General features: G+C 43.2%; 6 protein-coding genes across 8 annotated transcripts; 3 read left to right on the plus strand and 3 right to left on the minus strand.

The window, feature by feature from the left end:
- Window positions 1-42: 42 nt before the first annotated feature.
- On the plus strand, window positions 43-4,660 carry LOC125766259 (uncharacterized). 2 transcript variants are annotated; one of them, XM_049432054.1, is made up of 5 exons: window positions 43-611; window positions 692-1,099; window positions 2,150-2,283; window positions 2,552-3,212; window positions 3,283-4,660. In XM_049432054.1, the coding sequence occupies exons 2-5, from the start codon at window positions 1,015-1,017 to the stop codon at window positions 3,471-3,473; spliced, it is 1,071 nt and encodes a 356-aa protein (XP_049288011.1). In that variant the 5' UTR covers window positions 43-611; window positions 692-1,014; the 3' UTR covers window positions 3,474-4,660. The 2 variants fall into 2 exon arrangements, with proteins under 2 accessions (XP_049288011.1, XP_049288009.1); XM_049432052.1 differs by having other exon boundaries at window positions 43-1,099.
- An 847-nt stretch (window positions 4,661-5,507) lies between these two features.
- LOC125766253 (cysteine-rich with EGF-like domain protein 2) lies at window positions 5,508-8,151 on the minus strand. Of its 2 annotated transcripts, none has more exons than XM_049432047.1 (4): window positions 8,030-8,151; window positions 6,863-7,828; window positions 6,709-6,804; window positions 5,508-5,788 (listed from the first exon to the last, which is right to left on the minus strand). In XM_049432047.1, the coding sequence occupies exons 2-4, from the start codon at window positions 7,692-7,694 to the stop codon at window positions 5,661-5,663; spliced, it is 1,056 nt and encodes a 351-aa protein (XP_049288004.1). In that variant the 5' UTR covers window positions 7,695-7,828; window positions 8,030-8,151; the 3' UTR covers window positions 5,508-5,660. The 2 variants fall into 2 exon arrangements, with proteins under 2 accessions (XP_049288004.1, XP_049288003.1); XM_049432046.1 differs by lacking the exon at window positions 5,508-5,788 and adding an exon at window positions 5,843-6,472.
- Window positions 8,152-8,670: 519 nt separating this feature from the next.
- Window positions 8,671-10,949, plus strand: LOC125766251 (inactive selenide, water dikinase-like protein). Its single transcript, XM_049432044.1, has 3 exons — window positions 8,671-9,072; window positions 9,149-9,692; window positions 9,758-10,949. The coding sequence occupies exons 2-3, from the start codon at window positions 9,186-9,188 to the stop codon at window positions 10,439-10,441; spliced, it is 1,191 nt and encodes a 396-aa protein (XP_049288001.1). The 5' UTR covers window positions 8,671-9,072; window positions 9,149-9,185; the 3' UTR covers window positions 10,442-10,949.
- Window positions 10,950-11,089: 140 nt separating this feature from the next.
- LOC125766267 (ATP synthase subunit gamma, mitochondrial) lies at window positions 11,090-12,769 on the minus strand. The gene is made up of 3 exons (XM_049432063.1): window positions 12,625-12,769; window positions 12,208-12,376; window positions 11,090-12,116 (listed from the first exon to the last, which is right to left on the minus strand). Exons 2-3 carry the CDS (start codon window positions 12,369-12,371, stop codon window positions 11,387-11,389), a joined length of 894 nt encoding a protein of 297 aa, XP_049288020.1. The 5' UTR covers window positions 12,372-12,376; window positions 12,625-12,769; the 3' UTR covers window positions 11,090-11,386.
- Window positions 12,770-13,057: 288 nt separating this feature from the next.
- On the plus strand, window positions 13,058-15,024 carry LOC125766246 (uncharacterized). Its single transcript, XM_049432033.1, has 4 exons — window positions 13,058-13,183; window positions 13,258-13,469; window positions 13,556-14,614; window positions 14,678-15,024. The coding sequence occupies exons 2-4, from the start codon at window positions 13,293-13,295 to the stop codon at window positions 14,807-14,809; spliced, it is 1,368 nt and encodes a 455-aa protein (XP_049287990.1). The 5' UTR covers window positions 13,058-13,183; window positions 13,258-13,292; the 3' UTR covers window positions 14,810-15,024.
- Window positions 15,025-15,395: 371 nt separating this feature from the next.
- LOC125766266 (putative uncharacterized protein DDB_G0286901) lies at window positions 15,396-17,514 on the minus strand. Its single transcript, XM_049432062.1, has 2 exons — window positions 17,026-17,514; window positions 15,396-16,949 (listed from the first exon to the last, which is right to left on the minus strand). Exons 1-2 carry the CDS (start codon window positions 17,197-17,199, stop codon window positions 16,110-16,112), a joined length of 1,014 nt encoding a protein of 337 aa, XP_049288019.1. The 5' UTR covers window positions 17,200-17,514; the 3' UTR covers window positions 15,396-16,109.
- Between the last annotated feature and the right edge of the window lie 87 nt (window positions 17,515-17,601).

The following is a 17,601-nucleotide window of genomic DNA, read 5'->3' on the forward strand; positions in this document are numbered from 1 at the left end:
TATCTTGAATAGTAGAATTACTACAAATGATCGCCCAACGTTTGCTCCGTACTGTTCCGAACCATTTCCGTGCAGTCCATTTACACGCTGTTGTACACTCCTGTTGATAGATTTTATCGTTTCATAGGTGAAAACGGACGTGTGGTGGCGCGCGGAATGCGAATCATTCCCAAAGAGTGTAATGTGACGAGAGAGAGCAAACGTGAAACAGCAGAAAAGCCGGCTGGGTGGAAAAACTAGTTCCTCAATTTGCAGGAAAATCCTTTGAACATTTGAACGCGACGCAATGGTGACACATGGTGCTCCAAAGATTTTCACCCCAACAGCAACAGTAGGCTGCACGTTCCAGGTGGAAGAAAAGTGTTTGCTTTGGCTATGAAACCAGCGCAAAGTGTGAGTTTTTCACGAAAACCAATACGGGGGCGTGTGGTTAGCAGTTGGCTGTGGTCAACGTTGACATAGGCGTTGGAACGACAGTGTCAGTCGATAGCACACACGAAACAGGGTAGAAAATTTGCTTTTCCATTTGTGTGCCCCACACGGTACAAATTGTTTTCATCGTCGGTTGTGCTGCTTGGGTGCTTCTGCGGACACTGGGTGAGATAAAACAGGTATGCGAAAACAGTATGAAACCAGCTCAGTGTCGCCATTCATCCGCAGGGCGTTAAATACGATTGTGTGTGACCATTAGTTTTAGGGCAGTTGCTGTTCTATACCATGACATAAGCAAAATCATCAGAATAATATGAAAAAGGGCTATTTCTGCAAAGATCCTTGGTGCATTTCCGTCGATAAGAACCGCGGTATTCTTCTTCCCGTCAGCCCTATGTGTCAACCGCGCTGCTGAAGGGAGCGAGAAAGACCATTTGAGCGAGTGTGTGTGCGTGTGTGAGAGAGAGTTTGTGTGCAAAGTGCGAACGAACAAACACAGTAACAGCAGCAGCTGCAGTGGTAGTGTTTTGCCAGCAACATCCGAAACCACGGCACCAGGCATCATCGTTCAAAACATCAACAATGACAACGGCAAGTGATGAGCCAGATCCAAAGATGTCACGGCTGCTGAAGCTTGCACAAAAGTTCAACTGTTTCTATCTGAACGGTAAGTGCAAACGTTGTGTGATTATTAGCATCTGTTTATTGTAGGTCCACTGGCGTTGATGGGTTAACTTTGGCCCGTAGCAGGAAAAGTGTTTTTTTTCCACGGCGTTGAGCACGGCCGTAGCAAGTCGGCAGTGGCTTATGTCGTCGCCGTAATAATCCGCAAAGTTCTGATCAACCGATTGCATAAAACTAACACCAACGGAATGACGATTTGCGGAGGGAATATGTGATCGAAACGGGCCTGACTAAGCCACCGTACGTTGTGTAAGCGTTTTGGTGGTTCTGCTGTATTCCATTTTCCGCTCGGCATACAAATCAGCAAGGAATCGAAAGTGAACAAATATGACATGGCGTTGGTAGGGCTCGCGATCAATATAATGGGTCGGAGAGATAAGCAACAAAAAAGCATGTGAAAACCCTTACTGTACACAAACACAAAATTGCAACTGAACAGTACCATGCAGGCGGTGGTCTGCATCATTCTCATACAGCACACATCGCTCCCCGTCCATCGTCCGCTGCGTACGCGAATTGATGAAGAAATTTTAAAATAAACTTTTGCTCAAACAAATATGCCACGGTCGGCCGTACAGAGTGTGAAAACAAGCTCATTAAAAATCGTCACGTCACTGCCACGACATTTTCGTTCCGAAAAGTTGTTTGTGCATTCGTCCAATAGTCCAATCCAATCCTGCTTTACACGCGCGTTATGTGTTATGTCGTGTAACCTGGTGTATGGGGGGTTATTAGAACGGCGCCTCGTACACATCCAAACCATAGTCAAAGTTTAGACAACCGTTCATCAATCGATTCTTTGCCTCAAAGCAACGCAGCAGCTCCCGTCGCCGTTGTTGCGGGTTTGTGTCTATCAGCTGTTTGACCAAAACGATAAACAACTGTTTACATTTCGGCTTGGCGGCATGCCTAGAGCATGGTTCCAACGTGGCGTTTACAACACGCAACACAATTGCTAATCACATCGCCATCTGTTTTGTACTATTCTACTAATGATCTTCTCTCCGTTTCAATCTCTATTGCTTCATTTTAGGTTTCATGAAAGGCGACTGCCGCCCGTTCGTTGTTGATGGCCACCAAGTGGGACTGGTCAGCCAGAATGTGATCGAGCAGCTGCTCAAATATCCTGAAGTATTTCACATCCGAGCTCCGGAACATGGCAAGCAGGTACTTACGAATGGTCATCGACTGCATAATTATTAACTTTGGGAAGCGATAACTAACCAAAAAATAGAGAGCTGTTTCAAGAGTATTGGCAACTTTGTGTGATAAGTTTAATCGCTAGAGTTTGCTCAGCTCAGCATGATAAAGATGATTGTTGACCGATAAACCTTTGAAGATTGTAACAAAGAAGCAGCAGCTTCGTTAACGAACAGTTAAGAAACTAATATCATGAATGAACTTGCTTTTAATGCTACTTTCTCTCCTTTTTTAGAAAATTGTCGAACTGAATCCGGCCTTTCGGGATTACAATACACGCTCGCAGCAGGTCGACCGGATACTGCGCGAATTCCGCAAGCAAGGCATGTTTGTTGCATTGAAAGGTTGGCGTGATGAATGTTACGATGTCAAGTCGTCCACTGGCTCTCTGCTCAAGATGGACCGCTCGGCAACGTGTTTGTTCGGTGTGCGCAACTACGGCGTCGAGATAAACGGGTACGTACGTCACCCAACGAAGGGTCTCTGCATTTGGCTGCAGCAACGTTCCGATACGAAGCAGACGTGGCCCGGCAAATGGGACAACATGGTGAGCGGTGGGCTGGCGGTCGGTTATGGTGTGCTGGAAACGGCCATCAAGGAAGCGGCCGAGGAGGCCTCGATACCAGGGCACTTGATAAAAAATCTCGTGTCAGCCGGTTGCGTGTCGTTCTTCTTCGAAAGTGAACGTGGTCTCTTTCCTAACACGGAGTTCGTGTACGATCTCGAACTGCCCGAAGACTTTGTGCCTGATAATTCGGATGGTGAGGTGCAGAACTTTCAACTTCTACCGGCCCACGAATGTCTCGAGCGGGTGTTTATGCCCGACTTCAAAACCACCAGCTGTCCGGTGGTGATCGATTTTCTCATCCGCCATGGTATTATTACGCCGGAAAATGGTATGCCATTGGTGGTGACGCTTACAATACAGTACGCATGAGTTAACGGATTGTTTCACTTCCATTTTAGAGTCAAATTTCACGCAGGTCATCGAGTTGCTGCACGTTCCGCTGCAGAGCTTGTACACCTATCGTACGACGCCAAACGATGGAGCGGCCAATAATGCCTATGTGACTACAGCGGCAACAACAACAACAACAAACCAACGAGATCTCAGTAGCAGCAACAATAAAAACAGTATCGAAAATGGTAAGCTCTAATCAACTTACGACGACCTCGGGAACCTATTAGTAAGCCGTGAGATAAAATGTGCTAGGACGTAACCATAATGCATCAACGAGAATGAAGACATGCGCTTCAAGCGCATACGTGTTTTTAACACCAGAAGTAGCAAGTGTTGCATATATATATACATTCGTCGGGTGGGGAAAGGAATATGTATAACAACAAAAAAAGGAAAAGGAAAACATGTTTTGCAACATGAAGAAGCGCATGAAAACGCAACATGAAAAATGGAAAATTCGGAAAAGCAAAGTTAGCAATGTCGCTCACATGCGTTTTATGTTACAGCAAAAGTAAGACAGCACAGTCTAAGTTTAGCTTAGCTGCGTGCGTTATAGCGTTGTTCTTAAAACAACATTAATAATCGTATAAAATCAAGCAAAGGCTGATGATGAAAAGGGCAAAGGAGTTTTAACAATTAATAATCTAGATGAGGCGTATAAAGGCAGAAAAGCTAAACGTATGGGGAGAGTCGCCTTTTGATGTTTTCATTTGTATTTTATTTGCCTGTTTTCAGTTTAATGATTATGTCAGAAGTAATTGTTTTTTTGTTTAATTATTGCAGCATACAATGCTTATCGATGAATAGTGACTAAAACAATCGTAATAAACACATTCATAGGTTAATTAATAGTAGTGCGGACAGCAATTAAAAAAGAAACAAATATACCAAAATTCAACATGTTCAAATACTTCCAGACTAACACAAATCACATTCTAAAAGCAAGTTTATGTACCATAAAAAACAGCAACCTTTAGTTGAAAATTAGACATCACATGGAAAGGGAACTATAATGTCCTTTCGTTCAAACTAACATATTGACAATGTGTTCCATTGCTGATTAAGTTAAGAATTTGCCACACAAAGGTAACCCAACGCAAGATATGAACAGAAGAATCATAAAGTTAACTGATTACTGAACACATTTAGAGAAGTACAGCAAACTTTTAATAATTACATCTGCCAAAACCCCAACAACAAGCAATCAACTAGCTGGATTAATACACATGAACACAATCGTACGAACAGTCTCTTCTACCAAATTCTTCGGTATTAAGCCCTCCCTGACAAAACACGCACCACAATAACAACTCTTGCATAATGCACCGCGTGTTTTGATTGTACATTTACCGTATTTATCTGTTTTTTGTTTGTTTAGAAAAACGAGTGTGTGCTGCATTAGAACTGGTGTCCATGTATTACCGTTAATGAACATTTCTAATTGTTTATGACAACGATTCGAACGCATATCTGTGACGTATTGGTTAGCTTAAACTACGTAGCGTTTACACGAATGCTTAGCAGGAATCGTAGAACAGGGAAGTAGGTAAAACGAACGATAGGAGCGATAAGATTCGAATGAACAAGTTAAGTAGATAGGTAAAATGGAGCTCCGCGTATTATGAATCAGTTCAAGCTTCTGTCACCACTTCTCCGCAACCGAAGCGTTTATTTTGTTAGGTTCTGGACTGGATTTTCACCGTGCCATCAATTGCTGTACAACGACAAGACTATTTATCGCTTCAATGCAATACACCACAAACATGACACGAACTACATGATGATGCATCACATTCACTCCACATTGCTGCTAGGGTCAGCTGGAGCGTGCCGTGTTTGGTGTTTGACGTGCGTGTTGTGTCCCTCTTATAAGCATCTCATTTATAGTTAGATACCGATAGATCGTATCACGTTCTTAACTTGTTCAGACTCGTCTTTTGAAATTGTCAAAACATTCGTCCTTTATTGTCTTAAGCTTAAGGACTATTTGTCGTTTTGCTGTGTATCCTATTTTTCGTTGCGCTATTATTAATGTTATTCTTAGTCTTTCGATAAACCATCATACCGAGGATCGAAGTTACGGTAACACCACTCTCTACGGGATGGGGGAATTGTGAGTGGTTGGATAAGCGGAGTAAATATTTATTGTATTAAACCTAGAATCTGTTCTTTCTTGTATACCTATAAAACGATATTGAAATCAAAAACGACAGTAAACGAGTTTTTCAATGTTATTCCTACTCCGCATTCTTCACCATCAATTGTCTAGATACGATACAAATTTGGTTTATTTTTTGCGATGCAATTGCATTTACTAATTCCACCATTTATAAGTTAAGTTGATCACATTGTCACGATACTGCTTTGGTGCTTAATCTTCCTGCTACAGTTCATCGTTTTGCGTAGTATCGGATGATCGTTCATTGTTGGAATCATCAACGGATTCGTTCGAGGCAGAAGTAGAACTGGTCGAATCAAACTCTCCTAATGCGTCCAATATATGTGGTGAGGCTATAGTTAGTTGAAAAAAATACACATTGAAAACACGGTTCCAAATGGTAAGGGTTTCCTTAGAAGTTTAGTACTTTTCCTTTGTCAAGTTTATTTTAATTTGTTTTACGTTAAATGCCCCTTCCCTCCGTACATGTTGCATTTTGTTTCAGACTGTTTGAGTTGATGCTACCTTTTTCTGATAAGCTAGCACAAACGTATTACACTACACATGGAAGATTAATGTTCGGCTGTATTTTTGGCGCATCATTAGACCATACACCAACGCAGCTGTCCTAGGACAACTCCAAAAATAATCACCATCCATATGTGTCGGTAGTTCTACGCACAACACTTCATAATATTGCTGCAGTTAAAATTGAGCCGATGGACGAATCCCCCGCATCACAACCCTCGTTCAGCGCTTTCCCAACGGACCCAGGCAATTATGATACCGACGGGAGTTCTATTTTTAATGCTGTTGAAGAATCTCGTCTAAAATCCGTGGCGACGGTGCCGCCGGTTGCTGTGGGGCAGTGTTGAGCCAATACTCCGAAACGGAAATGTATACGGCGACGGCTAATCCAACCAGTGCCGCGAGCCAGGTCGAGTTCTGTAGCACGATGCAAGTAGCAATGCACAGACCGAGGTAGGTTAGGTAACGCGTAAAGGTGGCGTACTGGTTACGCTTCTCGTTGGACGTATCTGTAGTGCGGACGAACGAAATTGTTAGTCACGCGCCGGGGAAAAGGCTATTACTACAATGAATACACATTCCAGCAAAAATTCTACGCACACAAAATAAACGGTAACGAACTTTTATGCAGCACATAAAACAATACTTTAAATGTGATTAAAATTGAACATTGAAGCAAAGCAAAACAAGTCTGGCAAGCGTTATATCAGGCACGCAGGAAAAATAACATGCTTTAAAACCTTACCTGTGCACATTCCATCTCTTAGTTCGTATCCTGCGGCACATTTTTCACATAAATCGGGACCATCACCATGGCAGCCATCGCATGATTTATCACACTCTGGTAAGATAATTAATCGTTAGATAAAAGGAAAATATTCTTGTAGATTCCAACTCACCTAAACAACTGTACGATCCTTCGTTGTTTACGCAAAACTGTTGCTTTGTACATGGCGCTTCTTTAATGCATTCGTCCACATCAACACAGCCTCCGCGGGTACCGTCCATTACCCATCCGCCACGACACACCCGGCATGCATTCGGTCCCGCGCCGGTACAGCCACCGGAAGCACACGCAATATGACATCGGCTGCAGAGCAGTTTCGTTTCGTCCCGGAAGGCCTGATAGTATTCTTCGGTGCAGCTATCACAGTTATCGCCGGTGTATCCCTCGTCGCAGGCACATTTTCCGTTGCCCTTGCGTGTGCCGTTTCCTTTACACTTGCCATTGCCGAAGCATGTCGGGCAAGCGTCACAGTTCGGTCCGTAGAATCCATCCGGACAGCAGACGGTCGCCTGTTCCACGCACAACCATCGGTGCAAGTCTGGATGTGTAGTTTGATGGTTTTTCCACCATTCCTCTATCTGCGATTCATATTCTTCCGCCAGCTGATGGCACTGGTCCTCACCACGGACGACATCCGTGCAAAGGCGCTCCTGTATCTCTACCAACCGCAATTCGCTCGTTTTGTAGCTGCCCAACCGTTCCTCCTCCCAGGCCGCGTCACCACCGTCGTGCTTCGCACGTTCCGTACGCTTGATGCCATCGCGAAACGAATTCACAAACACTGTGCACGCCTTGCATGGTGGTAGCTTTTCAGTCTTTAGTTTATCCTTTTTGGTGCCTCCTCCAGCCGAATACGATGGTGGCTTCGATATGTCTCCGAGTGACAGGAATGGCAGCAAGGCCAGGACCAGAAAACAGGCTATAATTCCACCGGTTTGTCTCATCACAGCGACACGTGTATCCTTCGCAACGTTATGGTACGTATGCCAACTTGCTGCTGGTCAGGTCAGATAGGTGATAACGCAGCACTGCCAACCTAGCACACCCTGCCCGGGTCGTTTCTATGTGGAACTGAGATCTGTATTAAGGAAAAATCGATAACCAATTGTCCTATTGAATACAGTAACGATACAGCGCCGGTTGATGTATGAAAATTAGCTTTTTGTACTGGAAAGGTGATTGTTTTGCATAGCCCTTCTATTTGTTGAGGTGTGCAGATTAGAGAATCCCAAAACTATGCAACGTTTAATACTTTGAACGGGAGGTTCTCCGCACTTACCAGCAGCTTCGTTGAGACTCGCGAAAACACCAATCCTTTTTGCTGTTGACCGGGGTAGGCGGAACGAGCAAGGCCGGGGTTTTGTTTTGTTAAACTGACGTGTACCAAACTTTGAACATTGTTCCAAAGGTTCTTCTACACCGATGGGGACCGTTGAAGAATATATTGTTTATATTCGCCATACTTGAGGCCATCTGTAGACAATTACCCAGTTTTTTGATCGATCTTAAATTATTATAAAAATTTTCACGTTAACAAAGCTTTAAACAATATCCAAATCGCCAGAATCACAACGAAATAGAAGACGGAAAATAATTTTTAAAAACGCTCATGTCATCAGAAGAATGGACTTGTATAGACCACCACCTTATTGCACTACAGCATATCTTGCAAAGGCCAAAAGAACCAGGAACAATAGGGCAAACACAAAAATTTTTGTAAATAATAAAAAATAACGATTATCTGGCATAATTAATTTGATAATTTTTCTAGCATTTAAACTCTTGCAAAAAGATTTCTTTTCGATTCTATCGATATCGTAATTGGAAATTCACGCTACAGCAATAAACCAGCGCTAATAAACTCTTGGATGATGCTCCCACTGTGCGCTTCGCAAGGTTAACCAAACGAAGCTTCTAGATTACTTCTTTCTCTCTCTCTTTCACGCCTACCATCACAGTTCTTCGCCAGTGCGCGTGCATTTTACATCTTTTGCTCTTGCAAACTTCAGCAACAATAATAGGTATTAACCTAAAAATTAGCCCGAGGAACTTTTGTGTCCACTCATTACGTCTCCGGCAGGGTCCGTAAAGCGGGTTATTGTTATCACATAAAATTTGTGATAAACCTTTCGCAAAGCAAAAAGTGGTACAGTTGGCAGCAAGTCCAACAGTGTTGCTGTGTTGAGCGCGTGAAAATCTTCGCAGTAGGCGACGCCACCGCTTCGCTACCTCTGTCAACGCTTCCAGACGAACCGGCTATCGACGGCATACGTCCAGTTGCATTCAAACGAACACCTTCAGCACGGAAACACTCTATTGCCGGTGAGTAGGGCGCGCTACGTGCAACTGCGGTTGGAAGATTATTGTGTAAACCATACTTTTATGTGGGTAATTGCAGATTTCTTGTGTGAAACGCGGCTTAAACGCTAGCAAACATGGGCGATTATCAACAAGATCCGATGGTCCATCTGGAGCTGACTGGGAATACGGGCCTGGTGCTTCGTAGACCGTTCGATCCGACTGCACACGATCTTGATGCATCATTCCGCTTAACCCGATTTGCCGACCTGAAGGGTCGCTGTTGCAAAGTGCCGAAGGAGGTTCTGGAAAAGTTGGTATCGTCGTTGCAACAGGATTACATGCAGGATCCGGAACAGCCCTTTATGCCGGTTAGTTCACCCCGCATAGGCATTGGGCTGGATTGTTCGGTCATCCCGCTAAGACACGGTGGCCTCTGTATGGTGCAGACAACGGACTTCTTTTATCCGATCGTAGACGATCCGTACATGATGGGCAAGATTGCGTGCGCCAACGTGCTGAGCGATTTGTACGCGATGGGTGTCACGGACTGTGACAACATGCTGATGCTGCTTGCCGTAAGCACGAAGATGATCGAAAAAGAGCGTGACGTTGTCATTCCATTGATAATGCGCGGATTTAAGGTATGCTTTATTTGGAGGATCGCTTTTGTTTTACCGGCGTTGGTAACCGGTTTTCATCGTTGTAGGATTCTGCCTTGGAAGCGGGAACGAGTGTGACTGGCGGTCATAGTGTGGTGAATCCGTGGTGCACCATCGGTGGGGTAGCCACAACGATCTGCCAGCAGAACGAATTCATCGTGCCAGATAATGCCGTTGTAGGTGACGTACTGGTTCTGACGAAAGCACTCGGAACTCAGGTTGCGGTAAATGCGCACCAATGGTTGGATCAATCAGAAAGGTGGAACCGCATTAAGCTTGTCGTCTCGGAAGAAGACGTACGGAAGGCTTATCACCGCGCAATGGATTCGATGTCTAGACTGAACCGTGTGGCTGCGCGCCTAATGCACAAGTATAACGCGCACGGTGCCACCGACGTGACCGGGTTTGGGCTGCTGGGTCATGCCCAAACTTTGGCATCCCATCAAAAGAATGAGGTGTCGTTCGTAATTCACAATCTGCCCGTGATCGCCAAGATGGCGGCCGTTGCCAAGGCCTGCGGCAATATGTTCCAGCTCCTACAAGGCCATTCGGCGGAAACATCCGGTGGGCTGCTGATTTGTTTGCCCCGTGAACAAGCCGCAGCATACTGCAAGGACATCGAAAAGCAGGAAGGATGTCAAGCCTGGATCATTGGTATCGTCGAGAAGGGTAGCCGCACGGCACGAATCATCGACAAACCGCGAGTGATTGAAGTTCCGGCGAAGGATTAAGGCCTTGAAATTCCCTCTATATATGCGTTTAGTTTATTATTTCATTCATTTGCTTGTTAAACCTTCTAAACACACCACATACGTTCAACGGATTTCTTCTATGAAATACACATTCAATTGAGATGCTCATTACTAGAGCGTGCAACCTACGATAACAACCAGCGGAAGATTGCTTTTGTCGAGTGTTTTTTAATGTTACATTTACAGCAAAACTAGAATCGGAAGAAATGATACGGACGCACGTCACAAGGGCGGCTGGAGAAGGAAAATATGACAATGAAAGGCAAGCGATGTATGCGATGGATCTGTATAGCGAGCGAACGTACATGTTTGTCTGTTTTATAAATATTATTGTGCACAAAACGATGTGAACAATTCGGTAAGCGAAAAGAAGGAGGATGAAAGAATTAATTTGAGGAAATGAAGAGAAGACTACATTAATAATTAGCATTGTCCTTAGATTTAATCCAATGAAAGCCACATAAAATAAAACGAAAAATAGAACTAATCTGCCTTTTTCTCGTTGGTGTTGTATACCATTACGGCTCGGATCTAATCCTGTTTACTGGCTTGTGTGATATATGGCACACATTCGCCGACCAAAACAGGAAATAACTTAATTTTAAACAAGAAATTAATACATAAACATTTAACAGTATGGCAAGAGTATTTCTTATTTTCGAATGCACATCACCAGATAAACAGAACAGAGTTTTTTCAGGATTTTGTTTACTTTTATAGTACTATTTCTTTTCTGCTTGCATTCGTGTAGAGATAATGTTTTCCGAAAGCACCACAAACGTAAATCGTCGCTTCGCACGAAAATTCTTTCTTGATGTTTGCTCGAACAAGACGATCTGCCGGTACAGCCGTTAAAAGGGGAATCGGTACGCTAGTAGTAACCGGCCAGCACGCAATAAACAATTCGTGCCCAGTTGCAGGCATTTAATCCTTGCTCTCCAGAGCTGAAGCACCGGAAATAATTTCAATCAGCTCACGGGTAATCACCGCCTGTCTGGTACGGTTGAAAGTCAGCGTCAGCTTGTCAATCATCTCGCCGGCGTTCTTCGATGCGTTGTCCATGGCCGTCATACGCGATGACTGTTCGGAACAGGCGCCTTCCTTCATCGTGTAGAACAACAGCGAAGCCAACGAGAACTCCAGATAGCTCTGAATCACTTCCGAATCCAACGAATCGTACACCGGCAGCTTTTCGGCCGATTCTACCGACTTGAGGGAGAAAATCGGAATGTCCGCCACCTGGTACGATACGACCGACTTGAACTTGTTGTAGATAATCTTGCCATCGGTGTACTCGTAACCGAGGTTCAGGACGGCATTGCACAGCTTGGCAGCATCCAGGAAGGTCGGTGGCAGGCGACCAATCTCGTTAGCGACCATCTCAATGTTCTTGCCGTACAGACGCGACAGGATAGCGCGCGACTTGTCACCGACGCAGATCACCTTAATGTTCGGATCCTTGGCCAATTCACCGCGAATGAAACGGGCGACGCCGGTATGCACCGCACCGCACAGACCACGATCCGAAGTGATGGCAAGGTACAGCTTCTTGGCATCTTCCTCCTTCGGCGCAACTTCAGCCTTCTCGTAGAACTGCTGGGCACCGACACCGTACGGTCTCGCTTGCTTCAGATCACGCTCAGCACGGGCATACCTACGGTAACAACAACAAAAAACACACACACATATATGACAACACGGAGATTCGCTCGGATGTCCTGTTACACACGGATCTTTATACGCACTTGGCGGCAGACACCATCTTCATGGATTGGGTGATCTTTTGGATGTTCTTAACCGACTTCAATCGGATCGAAATGGCCTTTAGTGTGGCCATGCCACGGTTTTGCTGGCCGAGACATAGCTCAGCTGGCACCTGCGACAACACGGGCACGACGGACTTGAACATGGTTCCTGAAATGGAAACGTTTATATGAATATCTATACAGCCGAGGATTCGATTACACAACAGTCCAGCTCGTTACGACGAAGCCAACACTGCTTTAGTATGCGATTGCAAGTATTCCTACACGCCGCTCAGTAGTGTTCTTGAGCACCATCATCGGTTCGATAGTACGGTGTTATGTAAGATTTTTAACATGTAAAAACACACTCCAACGTATCTATTTCCATCGATTGTCGCTGCCGGTGATTATGCCTACCTGCACTTGAGGCGATTTCAACAGGATAGGGCGGCGGATAAAGTTATCCTTTTTCGATCGTTCGGTGCGAAAACGGATCAGAATTTTCTCATCCGATCTACGGGTGTCAAAAGATGTCGTACAATCCGCGGATTGTCAGCAGTGCTGCCAGTAGTGTCAGAAACTAAATTGCATTTGCGTAAGTGTGTGTTTGGTGTTTACGCTTCCGTGTGCAATACTTGTAGATGTGCGATTTTACATTTGCATGCCGTTCAGAATTTAGGATATTTTTCTTATTCCCTATTTATCAACCGATTTATAATATTATGCAAGCTTTGTAAAATTTAATGGCACCATCCTTACCATCCTCATAAATGTTATTCCAAAGGAAGAAAGAAAAAGTACCGCTATGGCATGGTTGCCAGTAAAATAACAAAATTGTCATTCAGCAGTCATTGTGCATTTTGCGATGTAAACAAATATTCCATCAAGAGCCGTGGCCGGCAAACACGTTCTAAGGACATTTTATCTTTTAAGTATTTCTTCCAATTTTAGCACTAAAATACCGGTGATTTTTAAGGTAATGTATAGCAATATTCAACTCCGGTTGTTGAGTATAGGAGAACATTTAAATTGATTCTTGTACTTTCGTAGTATTTCAAGTGTTTCGCCGACACTGCAGCCAAACAATGGACGAATTGAAAACAATGATTCGAGCATTAGCCATATCCAACGCCGCTAACGGCATTACTGTTGCACAATTGAGCAAGGATTTTAAAAATCTCGAGGGGTGTGCTATCCCCTACAGCAGTTTGGGCTTCCAATCGCTTGATGGAATGCTGAGGAGCATGACTGATGCTATCCGAGTGAGTAAATTAATCCACATAGCGTATACCTCAGTTTAAGAAAGGTAACCTGATTTTATGTTGATGTTGCATATTTCTTACTACAGGTGAGCGGATATGGACCAACGGCTGTAGTACAACCACTGAGCAATGAAAAATCTCAACACGTACGCGAAATGGTTAAAATGAGCAAACCGGTTAAGAAAAAGCCTTCACTACATAATCGTACACCTTATGCTAATTTTGATAACAACTTTTATTATGATCGCTATTCATCCCATATTGATGATTCGTTCGAAAACGGCTACAATGACGAAACAGCTAATTCGAACGCTTTTTATACCAAGGAAACAAACAACAATACGCTTCCGCAACATTTGCACAATGACAAGCGGGTTATCCGGAATGATATCGATAAAGAAAAACTTCCGAAATCTACCGAAATTCCGGCACATAAAAGTGTGGAAATATCCCCTGACACCAAAAATCAACGCGAGAAGACACCTGATGAAACTACAAACCCTTTGGCCGAGGAATACAAACAGACTAATCGCGCGATATCCACGGCAATCATTGAACAGCATGTTAAGAAGATGAATGGGAGTTTGCCGTTGAGTAATGTTACCGTACCTGTAGAAGCAATGACGATAAAGGAAAAAATTATGGAAGAAGCACTTACCACACACATGAAACCAAAAGAGTCCATCCAAGTGGTGGTTACGTCGGTCCTCAATCCGAGGCACATATTTGTACATTTGTTCAAACACACAGAAAAGCTACTGCGACTAGCGCCATACATTGATAATCTGTACAGTGCAAAGATGACCGAATACCATTGGCTTATACCGGAAGGGATGGTAGAGGTTGGATTATACTGTGCTGCCAAATACCATGGCCGATGGTATCGAGCGCAGGTGATGGGTCCCGTAAACTATCAACGTGCCCTGCTGATGTACATCGATTACGGCTATCTGAGATATGTGCCTTTACAGGAAGTAAGATTTTTGACAAGAGAATTAGCGGCCATCCCTCGCCAAGCCATACGTGTAGGGTTAAAATATTTAAAACCATCGAATGGTACTTGGAGCAAGGAATGCTGTGAACAGCTTGCCCATATGGTACATCGCAAAACGTTTCAAATGCATGATATCGATATGGATGTAAAGGTAAATAGATCTGCAACAGTGAAATCAGTTGTACTCATATTATTAATATTTTGCACCTTGCAGGAAAATATGTTGAATGTTGTTCTTACCGATTCCGCAACTAGTTCTGTTGGCTCACATGTGCACGATACTGACGAAGGTAACGTGAACAGGCAACTGGCATTGAGAGATGATATTGCATGGTCAACAGATTGATTAAACACTATGGACAACCACCACGCGCTCCAACAGGAAGACATTTATTGTGCCTCAATAAGCAATTCAAACATGAACGAATTTTAATTGTTGAATTTGTGTTAAGCAAACAAAAGTTTATAAATCAGTTAGCAGTATGTTTCTATTACAAAACATAAGAAAATAAAACAAAACAACCGACTTGTATGACATAGTTTTACTAGTCCACACCGCAATCGTACACACCGTTTTGTTTCTGAACGTTGTTGAAATCTCATTAATACCGACCAATTGGAATACTGCCGTTTTCCACAGGGGATGAACAGCTACGTGATGGCACTAAATTTCATCTGTCTTCCGACAAAAGCTAGTACCGCCACTAGGTTAAGCTGTATTTATAAATTAAGATGGAGTGACCAAATTAAAGGACTCTTTACAAAACGCCACGTTCGCGAGGAAGATGTTCAGCAGGATGCTTGGTCCCGTAAAGTTTAAGACATATAAGGAATTCACATGAAACCGATATCTTTTCACGTTTGAAATAATGTATTTCTATTCAACAGTAAGATGTTCAACTCAATCAAAACAGAACGTACGCACTTTTACCTAATAGAGGTGGTAACAGTTTATTTGTTCTACATTTTTTTCATGAATACAACATGTTTTTAACGATGTACGCTTTTCGATACGATTTACATTCTGCCGCTTTGACCTTGCATTTGATTATATCAAATGTGCAAGCGAATTGATGAATGTTTTTAGTAGATGATTTTCTAAAAGGAAACCTAATATAAGTCATAGGTATCCATAGAAAAGTTCGCCCAAATGCGTTACAAATGCCACATCGCCATTTAAAACGTACGTACGGGTATTAGAACGGTCAGCACATCTCGGGAAGGTTGTTATTCCGCAGTAAAACAAAAGGACAGAAAACATTTGTTGGGGCTAATGTTCGATTAGTGGCCGATAAAACTAACGATGCAGCAGCGCAGAAGATTTTAAACGTACGATTACCGTTGAATTGAGTAAGTTAATGCTTTCTAAAAGCATGTTTTGATGTTTGTGACTGGATAAAATGTGTAAATCACCTCACCTATCCTTTTTTCCAATGACGATTCTTAGCAATTGAGATTTTCATAAATGATTCTCTTTATATGTAGCACTAATCTGTCGGCAGGTTTCATCCCTTGGATGCTAACGTTAAAGAAATTCGTTCGTATTTTGTACATCCACACTAAGCTCATCTTTTTGCATAAATAATAATTAAAACTATACACAACTTCCTATTCGGGCCCATATTCTGCGGATTTCTTACTTCCATTCACTGGGAATAGTACGGCGCGTAGGCGTTGTTCCACATTGATAAATCATAATTATTCGAATTGTTATTGTATCCGTTCTGCGGGTAGTTGTTATTATAGCCAACATTCATGTTGTTCGCCATTCCGCAATTGTATTGATTCGGATATCCTCCACCATTATTAGTGTATCCCATCGAATTGTTGAAGAACATATTATTGTTTCCTACCCAGTTTGAGCGATGATGTCCGTTCCAACTCCCGTTAACAGGGGGGTAGTTGTTCATATGGCGCTGTTGGGGAGCCGCTTGGTTGTAGTTCCAGCCTGCATTGTTGTAATTCCATGCATTGAAAGAATACCGCATATAGTTTTCGTAGTACTGTTGATTATTGTGATACGGCATGTTCGGTGTTGGATAGTAACAGTTATTAGGTGTCCCACCGTTCCAATTATGTTGACCATTCTGTGGAGCTGTTCCTGTCAGCATGTCGCGTAATGTGTTCATAAATTGGTGGAAGTAATAGTCATCACCAGAATAATCGTTTTGCGCGCACGGTCGATTGCGCGCACTTGTGCGCCACGCATTTGGATTTACGTTTGTTCCGTTGCGATTATTACGCTGTGACCAATTAGAAGATTTGCTATTATGTTGTTGTGTGCCCGTCGACGGTTTACTGTTATAACATTGTTTCGCATTAGTAGACGCTTTGCGTTCTGGCTCGTGCGACGAAGACATTGGCGGACTGTACACACTTGTTTTCTTCTTTTTGCTTTTCTTACTTTTTTCCACCATCGAACGGATATGTTGATTTTTTTCGGTGGCAACTGGATGAATGGTGCTTTGCTGATCGTTTCCCTTTATCTACAAAAGATGTAAGGTAAAGGTAAAGGTAATGCCGCAAAAGGACACATGCTCTTTGCCATTTTGCTATACTCACCTGTACGACATCAGTCAGCGTTCGTAGCATCGAAAGCAGAGATTTAAATCCATGATTCTTGTAAGGAATGCTGTACCCTTCGAGACTTTTGAAGTCGTGATCCAGCTGCGACAAAGTTATTCCACTAGCACTAGATATGGCCAGGGAACGTATGATAGCCTTTAACTCATCCATGATAATAGTAGGTCGCCGTAGATTTAGGCTTTTTGTGCACTTAACACCGATTGCACCGGATGCACCGAAATTGTATTGCCTTTTTCACAACACAGGTCACTGGTAGTAGCAACTAAATATATTTTACAGAACGCGCGGGACCGAGTGCGTGAAAACGCGTTGAAAACGGTCCTTTTCTTAGTATGGTGAAGTAACTTTGACAGATTGGGGAGCTGCACACTAGTTTCAGCCAATTTTCAATTGCACCAATTGGTGAATTTTAGTTTCATTGCTTACATCGTTCGGAAGGGAAATGGGCAGCATTGAAATGATTTATAAAACTATCAAAATAATCACTATGTCCCATGCAAATTGATCTAGATCACTTTTATCCAATTAATAAACAAAAACAGGCGGAACAAA

This window comes from Anopheles funestus, chromosome 2RL (assembly GCF_943734845.2).
Source record: "Anopheles funestus chromosome 2RL, idAnoFuneDA-416_04, whole genome shotgun sequence".
Lineage (NCBI taxonomy): Eukaryota > Metazoa > Arthropoda > Insecta > Diptera > Culicidae > Anopheles > Anopheles funestus.

Bases quoted from the DNA above. Each gene is read 5' to 3' on its own strand.
- LOC125766251 (XM_049432044.1), top strand. From the start codon at position 9,186: ATGGGCGATTATCAACAAGATCCGATGGTCCATCTGGAGCTGACTGGG. The intron at 9,693-9,757 runs GTATGCTTTATT...TCATCGTTGTAG, and splicing joins TGATAATGCGCGGATTTAAG to GATTCTGCCTTGGAAGCGGG.
- LOC125766267 (XM_049432063.1), bottom strand. From the start codon at position 12,371: ATGTTCAAGTCCGTCGTGCCCGTGTTGTCGCAGGTGCCAGCTGAGCTA. The intron at 12,117-12,207 runs GTGCGTATAAAG...TTGTTACCGTAG, and splicing joins AAGATGGTGTCTGCCGCCAA to GTATGCCCGTGCTGAGCGTG.
- LOC125766266 (XM_049432062.1), bottom strand. From the start codon at position 17,199: ATGGATGAGTTAAAGGCTATCATACGTTCCCTGGCCATATCTAGTGCT. The intron at 16,950-17,025 runs GTGAGTATAGCA...CATCTTTTGTAG, and splicing joins CGCTGACTGATGTCGTACAG to ATAAAGGGAAACGATCAGCA.
- LOC125766259 (XM_049432052.1), top strand. From the start codon at position 1,015: ATGACAACGGCAAGTGATGAGCCAGATCCAAAGATGTCACGGCTGCTG. The intron at 1,100-2,149 runs GTAAGTGCAAAC...GCTTCATTTTAG, and splicing joins CAACTGTTTCTATCTGAACG to GTTTCATGAAAGGCGACTGC. The intron at 3,213-3,282 runs GTATGCCATTGG...CTTCCATTTTAG, and splicing joins TATTATTACGCCGGAAAATG to AGTCAAATTTCACGCAGGTC.
- LOC125766246 (XM_049432033.1), top strand. From the start codon at position 13,293: ATGGACGAATTGAAAACAATGATTCGAGCATTAGCCATATCCAACGCC. The intron at 13,470-13,555 runs GTGAGTAAATTA...TTCTTACTACAG, and splicing joins GCATGACTGATGCTATCCGA to GTGAGCGGATATGGACCAAC. The intron at 14,615-14,677 runs GTAAATAGATCT...TGCACCTTGCAG, and splicing joins ATATCGATATGGATGTAAAG to GAAAATATGTTGAATGTTGT.
- LOC125766253 (XM_049432046.1), bottom strand. From the start codon at position 7,694: ATGAGACAAACCGGTGGAATTATAGCCTGTTTTCTGGTCCTGGCCTTG. The intron at 6,805-6,862 runs GTGAGTTGGAAT...TTATCTTACCAG, and splicing joins AGGATCGTACAGTTGTTTAG to AGTGTGATAAATCATGCGAT. The intron at 6,473-6,708 runs GTAAGGTTTTAA...TCCGCACTACAG, and splicing joins AAGAGATGGAATGTGCACAG to ATACGTCCAACGAGAAGCGT.